General features: G+C 43.2%; 1 protein-coding gene across 2 annotated transcripts in view; it reads right to left on the bottom strand.

Annotated features, from left to right (window-relative positions):
• Positions 1 to 1,388: 1,388 nt before the first annotated feature.
• Positions 1,389 to 9,317, bottom strand: part of LOC124554063 — a 172,475-nt gene continuing 164,546 nt past the window's right edge. The window contains exon 5 of one of the 2 annotated variants that reach the window (XM_047128105.1): positions 1,389 to 1,481. In XM_047128105.1, the coding sequence (XP_046984061.1) occupies positions 1,410 to 1,481 (72 nt within the window). In that variant the 3' untranslated portion in view covers positions 1,389 to 1,409. The remainder of the gene's footprint in view (positions 1,482 to 9,317) is intronic. The other variant, XM_047128104.1, reaches the window with a different exon arrangement.

Raw genomic sequence — 9,317 nt, 5'->3', positions numbered from 1 at the left:
TCCGTTTGAATTCCATCTGAAATGATTTCAATTTGATAAGATTTTTTACAAGACAGGAGAGTAAAGTAATCATCGAAACATAGGTTGAACTAAATATGTAAGCAAGTCTAGAGGAAATAAGGAATAAACTCCAGAGATCATCAGATGTGGCAGAACGAAAGACTAGTAAAAAGTGATTAAGCTCAGGAGTGGGTACCCACCGCGATGTGATTTCAGAATACCGGTACACGGAATGTACACCATGTGATCAAAAGTATCCGAACATCTGGCTGAAAATGACTGAATAATTCGTGGCGCCCTCCATCGGTAATGCTGGAATTCGATATGATGTTGGTCCACCCTTAGCCTTGCTGACAGCTTGCACTCTCGCGGGCATATGTTCAAGCAGGTGCTGGAAGGTTTCTTGGGGAATGGCAGCCCATTCTTCATGGACTGCTACACTGAAGTATCGATGTCGGTCGGTGAGGCTTGGCGTGAAGTCGGCGTTCCAAAACATCGCAAAGATCTTCTTTAGGATTCAGGTCTGGACCCCGTGCAGGCCAGTCCATTACAGGGGCGTTATTGTCGTGTAACCACTCCACTACAGGCCGTGCGTTATGAACAGTGCTCGATCGTATTGAAAAATGCAATCGCCATTCCCGAATTGGTCTTCAACAGTGGGAAGCAAGAAGCTGCTTAAAACATCAATGTAGGCCTGTGCTGTGATAGTGCCACGCAAAACAACAAGGGGTGCAAGCCCCCTCCATGAAAAACACGACCACACCATAACAGCACCGCCTCCGAATTTTACTGTTAGTACTACACACACTGGCAGATGACGTTCACCAGACATTCGCCATAACCGCACCCTGCCATCCGATCGCCACATGTACCGTGATCCGTCACTCCACACAACGTTTTTCCACTGTTTAATCTATCACTGTTTGCTCCTTACACGCTCACCTGACCACATGCGAAGTCCGTGAGTTCCGTGGAGCTCCCCATTCTGCTCTCTCACGATATGTAATGACTACTGAGGTCGCTGATACGGAGTACTTGGCAGTAGGTGGCAGTACAATGCACCGAATATGAAAAACATATGTTTTTTGGTGGTGTCTGGATACTGTAGATCACATAGTATATCGTCCAATATTTGAAAAAAAAGTAAACTTGAAAATCTGTCAGAATCTTTTTCAATGCGTATATACACCTTCTTAAATAAACTGTCAACTGCATGATGTGCATACCAATTATATTAAATTTTACAGTTCTTTCTGGTATATGGAATCCATACGACATTTCAAGGACTGCCAATTGAAACATCGTGGCTTGTGAGATTGGAGCATCATTTAAAACAATGAAGACTATTAACCTTTATTTATTAAAAAGTAAATACAATGTACTTCCTTACTTCAGCTGTACATAAGGTGCTATGCTAGGCCACTATCTGTGCACAACCATTGCTGAAGAACCTGTTGATCAGCCTCGGCCCCATGCTGAACCTGTTAACAACGTAAGCAGAAGTGTTTACAATGACGAATACGTAGTAACATTTCCCCTTAATAAAACAACAGATATTGGAATGGATTTTAAAAGTCGAAACTGAAACTACTACTGTAAACTTCGAGCACATATGTAGTAATTATCAATGAAGTTCTATACCACAGAATTAAACGACTTTATTTGGAAAAGTTTACCGACGAGGCTCAGTGTGCGACATTGAGCTCGCATCCGTGATCACAGCCTTTTGAATCCCAACTATGGCATCCAGATTCAGTTTTTCACCGGTTTCTCTGAATCTCTTAGGGAAACTGCAGGCAAGGACACAGCCGATTTGCTACCTCTTGTTTCTTTTTAATGAACATTCTTCTGACTGGCTTGATGCGGCCCGCCACGAATTCTTTTCCTGTGCCATCCTCTTCATCTCAGAGTAGCACTTGCCACGTATGTGCTCAACTGTTTGCTAGAAGTATTCCAGTCCCTCTAGTCTCCTCTAGTCTCCTCTAGTACCATGGAAGCCATTTACTTATCTCTTAACAGATGTCCTATCATCTTGTCTCTTCTTCCTGTCAGTGTTTCCCACATATTCCTTTCGTCTCCGATTCTGTGCCGTACCTCTACCTAATTTTCAACAATCGTCTGTAGCGCCACATTTAAAATGCTTCGATTCTCTTCTGTTCCAGTTTTCCCACAGTCCAAGTTTAACTTTCATACAACGCTGTGCTCCAAACGTACATTCTCAGAAATTTCCACCTCAAATTGAGCGCTATTTTTGATACTAGTAGATTTCTCTTGGTCGGAAAAGCCCTTTTTGCGTGTGCTTGTCTGCTTTTGATGTCCTCCTTGCTCCATCCGTTATTGGTTACTTTACCAGAATTCATTTACTTCGTGACCATTAATCCTGATGTTAAGTTTCTCGCTGTTTTCATTTCTGCCACTTACCGTTACTTTCGTCTGTCTTCGATTTACTCTCAATCCACATTCTGTACTCATTAAACTGCTCATTCCATTCAGCATACGCTGCAATTCTTCTGCACTTTAACTCTGGATACCAATCTCATTCTATCATTGATATCCTTTCAACTAGAATATTAACCCCCTCCCCCGCCCCACCCCCTGCCCACCCGGCCACCCCGCGAACCTCTATTTTATTTCAATCAGTACTTCTTGCTTATGCAGATTAAACAGTAGGGGTGATAGATAACATCCTTGTCTTCCACCCCTTTTAATAGAAGCACTTCGTTCTTGGTCGTCCACTCTCATTATTCCCTCCCGGCTCTTTCATATATTGTACATTACCCATCTCTCCCTATAGCTTAACCCTATTTTTCTCAGAATTTCGAACATCTGGCACCACTTCACATTGTCAAATGCTATTTCCAAGTCTACAAATCCTATGAAAGCGCCGTGATTTTTCTTTAGTCTTGCTTCCATTATCAACCGCAACGTGAGAATTGCCTCTCTGGGGCCTTTGTAAGGTGTCCGCATTTTTCGGACCTTACATAAGCTTCATACGTATGATACAGAATAAAATCCCCAGAAAATATCTCTATATTTTCAACAGGAAGTAATTTGGCAATCTCATGTACTGAATAACAAAACAATGTCTACCCTTATAACGACAGGGGCATGCCCAAATGAGATAAAGTGAACGGAGTTTGGAGAGCAGTGCAAGTGGCTCATGGCATTGGGAAACCCAATTAACATTAACAAAAGAAGGCCCAACTGCAGTGCAGAAAGAAATAAGGTGAGTACAATATACACTCCTGGAAATGGAAAAAAGAACACATTGACACCGTTGTGTCAGACCCACCATACTTGCTCCGGACACTGCGAGAGGGGTGTACAAGCAATGATCACACGCACGGCACAGCGGACACACCAGGAACCGCGGTGTTGGCCGTCGAATGGCGCTAGCTGCGCAGCGTTTGTGCACCGCCGCCGTCAGTGTCAGCCAGTTTGCCGTGGCATACGGAGCTCCATCGCAGTCTTTAACACTGGTAGCATGCCGCGACAGCGTGGACGTGAACCGTATGTGCAGTTCACGAACTTTGAGCGAGGGCGTATAGTGGGCATGCGGGTGGCCGGGTGGACGTACAGCCGAATTGATCAACACGTGGGGCGTGAGGTCTCCACAGTACATCGATGTTGTCGCCAGTGGTCGGCGGAAGGTGCACGTGCCCGTCGACCTGGGACCGGACCGCAGCGACGCACGGATGCACGCCAAGACCGTAGGATCCTACGCAGTGCCGTAGGGGACCGCACCGCCACTTCCCAGCAAATTAGGGACACTGTTGCTCCTGAGGTATCGGCGAGGACCATTCGCAACCGTCTCCATGAAGCTGGGCTACGGTCCCGCACACCGTTAGGCCGTCTTCCGCTCACGCCCCAACATCGTGCAGCCCGCCTCCAGTGGTGTCGCGACAGGCGTGAATGGAGGGACGAATGGAGACGTGTCGTCTTCAGCGATGAGAGTCGCTTCTGCCTTGGTGCCAATGATGCTCGTATGCGTGTTTGGCGCCGTGCAGGTGAGCGCCACAATCAGGACTGCATACGACCGAGGCACACAGGGCCAACACCCGGCATCATGGTGTGGGGATCGATCTCCTACACTGGCCGTACACCACTGGTGATCGTCGAGGAGACACTGAATAGTGCACGGTACATCCAAACCGTCATCGAACCCATCGTTCTACCATTCCTAGACCGGCAAGGGAACTTGCTGTTCCAACAGGACAGTGTACGTCCGCATGTATCCCGTGCCACCCAACGTGCTTTAGAAGGTGTAAGTCAACTACCCTGGCCAGCAAGATCTCCGGATCTGTCCCCCATTGAGCATGTTTGGGACTGGATGAAGCGTCGTCTCACGCGGTCTGCGCGTCCAGTTGAACGCTGGTCCAACTGAGGCGCCAGGTGGAAATGGCATGGCAAGCCGTTCCACAGGACTACATCCAGCATCTCTACGATCGTCTCCATGGGAGAATAGCAGCCTGCATTGCTGCGAAAGGTGGATATACACTGTACTAGTGCCGACATTGTGCATGCTCTGTTGCCTGTGTCTATGTGCCTGTGGTTCTGTCAGTGTGATCATGTGATGTATCTGACCCCAGGAATGTGTCAATAAAGTTTCCCCGTCCTGGGACAATGAATTCACGGTGTTCCAGGAGTGTAGTACTTTTTAGAATAAACACAGCCGAGACTGTGGGTAAATTGTGATACTACATTAACGAGGATATCAGCGACCCAAGCAAGAAAAATAAGAATTCACATATAACGAGGAAGCAGTTGGCCAAAGCGATACTGTGTGACGTAGTAGAACCGCGGTGGGGAGAGTAACGTCATATAAAAGAATTTTGAGAATTAAGTTAACACACAGAGAGCTCTGGTCTCGTGATGGGATACTCACATGCATGTGGTAAAAGAAGCGAAGACGTTGAGACTCAAACTTTACAATTGCGAAGTGAGGGCGGTATGTTTCACGTATCGTGGCGACAAACGTAAAGCGGCAGTGCATATTCCTGCGGGAATTTCTGGGGGCTGAGATTTGTGCATGTCGCTCCAGCCCATAGCGAGTGTGAAATTGCCATTAATTTCGACTAGGGAACATTTAACATTGTACGGAACGGAGGGAAGTTAAGACTGATTGAATTCAGTCAAGGCCAGAGTAGGGAATTAGCGTTTCAGATCCAGCACGGAGACAACGCCGCCACTGTTTTCGATCGATAATGTACCAACACGCTTTAGGCGAGTTAAAATGTTGAGTCGATATTTGCTCACTCCAACCTGCATACGTTTCGAATATAGAAATTCAAGAGTACGTGATAGTTTTGATTAGTTCAAAAGATAAAGTTCATTCTCCACCAACTTAGCCCATTGCTCATGTACAACAAGGTAGATGTAAATATCATTGATAAAGGTTTAATTGTTTCATTTGTCATAATATTTTCATATATGGAGATACAAGTTTTAATAATCACATATTCAATGTCTACATGGTAATTGACCTGTTGGGAGTTGAAAGTAATTAAATCTTTTTGTATTTACCATATGAACCTTGAAAGATTTGATAAATTAAAATGTAGAATGAGAAAGGGAGAGGTTGTGTTATCATTTTAGGATAAATCTTAAACTTGTCATATATAGTAATTTGTGTATTCTTGTAATGTCACAGTGGCATTTTAATTAATTTTAGACAGGACCAAAATTTGCAGCTATGTGGTGTGCCTTTTTGCCACCCTGGGCTTGAGATGACAGTTAAGATCGTGCCGGTACAAACCCCCGTTACTAGATGGACGTTTCTAGTAGGCAAGGACTGCTTTGTGGAGATTCCCGGAAGCGCGCGCCGCACCCGCGCCAGATTTGCAGAGGTCGGTCTGCGCGGCCCGCAGCTGGGGGCACTGTTTGGTTTTCTGCGCATTACGCGAAAACTATGAAGAGCGATGCGGCAGTGAATTGTGGTCTGCAATGTGCACCTTCTGAAAGATCGATGTTTATTTCAAGTCACGAGACGCAAAAGTTATAGCAACCTGAAAATCGGTTACTATCACGAATACTGAAAGATTAATAAAAATAGTAAACAACAACTTACAGGGACGAGCAGCCACTCATTAAAAACGTTTCGTCATAGCGGATCGAGTGCCGTAGTCATACGTTGAGATTCATAAATAATTAAGCTCGTAAAGAGCAATAAACAGAGTTTGATGGGAAACTGTTTATAAAATCATAATCATCATCATCATCATTTAAGACTGATTATGCCTTTCAGCGTTCAGTCTGGAGCCTAGTCCCCCATATAAAATTCCTCCATGATCCCCTATTCAGTGCTAACATTGGTGCCTCTTCTGATGTTAAGCCTATTACTTCAAAACCATTCTTAACCGAATCCAGGTACCTTCTCCTCGGTCTACCCCGACTCCTCCTACCCTCTACTGCTGAACCCATGAGTCTCTTGGGTAACCTTGCTTCTACCATGCGTGTAACATAACCCCACCATCTAAGCCTGTTCGCCCTGACGGCTACATCTATAGAGTTCATTCCCAGATTTTCTTTGATTTCCTCATTGTGGACACCCTCCTGCCATTGTTCCCATATACTAGTACCTGCAATCATCGTAGCTACTTTCATATCCGTAACCTCAACCTTATTGATAAGGTAACCTGAATCCACCCAGCTTTCGCTCCCATACAACAAAGTTGGTCGAAAGATTGAACAGTGCACAGATAACTTAGTCTTGGTACTGACTTCCTTCTTGCAGAAGAGAGTAGATCGTAGCTGAGCGCTCACTGCATTAGCTTTGCTACACCTCGCTTCCAGTTCTTTCACTATGTCGCCATCACTGTTTATAAAATTCAATAGAAAATTCATGACGTGAAGAGCGGCACTATATAATATTTTGGGTGGCATCACACGTATTTTAAACTAGTTAAGTTATACTATACACTTAACTTGCAATAGTTATCAATGTTTGCAAATTATTATTAACATTTATCGCCCATAATTAATTAATTTTTATAGATATGAAGATTTTGAGCATCGAAATGTGTAGATCGCTATCGATTACGTCTAAAAACGGTGCCACATGCGGTCCTATGTTGAAACTTTGCAGCACAGATGTCAACACACAAATTTGCGCCAAGTGGCGAAAGTTTGCAAAAACTCAAACTTGATTTACGGGCGATAGAATAAGCCTAGAAATTAATGTAACATAGTAGATTAGACGTACTTTTTAGCGCGGTTCCGATGGTGTACTTATTTCTGTCGAGGGACGTATGTATCAAAATTTGTAACCTTTACTGGTGATACTGGTACTTGCATTACCAGGGGGGTTGACGTCCGAGCCTATATAAGCTAGTGGCCATCTTGGCCAGAGTTCAGTCGTTGTGTAGCCGCCCTTTTTCTGTTTTCGCTTTTTCGTCTACTACGTGAAAGTCTGATTTCGTTTTTTACACATTGACTGTCATTGAAGGGTTTTACTTTTATTTAATATTGTCCCAGCAAAGTATCAATTTCACCACTTTTAAAACCCAGTGTTAAACGTGGGTCACTACACGTATAGTCTTCCCAACTCTGAGAGAAAAAATCTTTAGTAGCTTTACTACCAATGTTTACAGACGACGATACTTTAACATTTCTTTCAATTGTTTTAGTTACGAATCGCTAGTTTGTTCTTGGCGTGGATCACGTTACCTTCACGTTTGTTAATATAACTTAAATTAATCTTCAAGACTTGTATTATGTTTCAAATTAACAGCGTCAGTTTATTGACAAGAATTATTAATAAATAGGTTAACTCATACGATCTCATTCAAACAAGTTCTTTAATTAGATGTCTAAGTAGGATTCCCACTAGCATCAGAGATGTTAGATAATATCCTGTCATTTTCGGTAAATAAGTTATTTCTATTTAATATCCGCAAACTGTCATTAACTATGATCACTAGTCGCGTGAAGTTAAAGTTTCCCATTATCACAATTCAAAGTCCGAATCCGGTTATAATTTTCCATTCAGTAAAGCGATTAAATATTCACACGAATTGACATTAAAGCCAAAGAAATTACTATTCACCTTCCCATTTATCTAATCTGATAAAAGTCCAAATTAAAGTCTTGAATTGACAGTCCTCAAAAACAATCTCGTCACGATCTATTCTTGATCCCCGTTTTGCCGGCCGCGGTGGCCCCGCGGTTCTAGGCGCTCAGTCCGGAACCGCGCGACTGCTACGGTCGCAGGTTCGAATCCTGCCTCCTCAGGCATGGATGTGTGTGATGTCCTTAGGTTAGTTAGGTTTAATTAGTTCTAAGTTCTAGGGGACTGATGACCTAAGATTTTAAGTCCCATAGTGCTCAGAGCCATTTGAACCATTTTGATCCCCGTTTAATAAAGTCCCAATTGTTGTTCTCTAAAGCTGTACGTCCTAAATAACTTCCGAACTAGAACAGACTAGAGACTGGAGTATCGTAATTACAACGTATGGCTATTTATACGTTAATAAATACTGTCTTTTGTGTCCCAGGCCTACGTTCTATGACTATAATATTGATTTTCTTACGTATTGGAATAACTAATATTTTAATATTTTCTACTGTTTCTGCCCCTTCCCATGTTTCTAAAATTTATAATTTAATTTTCCTTTTCTTTTCTTTTGCTTTCTATACCAGATATTTCCCTCTATTTGTTTTTTATTAGTTTTTCGTAACTACTACTTGTGAAGGGACTTGGGTCATTTTGTGAATTGATATTTTAAGGGCATGGGAGCTAATTTGGGAGATATTTTTGTTTTTTCAACACCGATAGGCGCTGTAGGTGTTACAGTTGGTCAGTCGTTTTGGAGGGTGGGTGGCGAGCAAGCCCCATTTGAGGGTGGCCCATGTGGTCGTTTGAGAATCCTTTTCCGCGCCGATTTATTTCGACAAAGAGTATTGTTTAATAGTGCAAGTGCTCAGGCATATATTTGGCGAACTGGAAGTGCTACGATTATTTGTGTGAGTGCGATTTACGAGGTGCACACGTCGTAAGTGAACATGTGGCGAACTGTGATTTCGCGCCAAAACAGTTAGAACAAAGACGACAGTGGGACTTGTGGTTCTGTTCGAATTGAGTGAATAACTTTCGATTATAGCAACCCACATTACTGCTATTGGGGCCTCGGAGTCAAATTATTATTAACGGATAGCTGTAAACCGTCTCACCTATGCTAATTTCATTGTTTGAAAGAAAAGGACAACGCCAATAAGTAGTGATTGAACTGTGTCGTGAAAAACTGATTTTTGTATAATAGTCGCCTAATTCTCGTTCCCTAGCATAAACTGTACTTATATCTGAGTGAATAATTAATTCA

The sequence above is a fragment of the Schistocerca americana genome, chromosome 11 (assembly GCF_021461395.2).
Source record: "Schistocerca americana isolate TAMUIC-IGC-003095 chromosome 11, iqSchAmer2.1, whole genome shotgun sequence".
NCBI classification, from domain to species: domain Eukaryota; kingdom Metazoa; phylum Arthropoda; class Insecta; order Orthoptera; family Acrididae; genus Schistocerca; species Schistocerca americana.
This window is presented reverse-complemented; position numbering and strand designations above follow the sequence as displayed.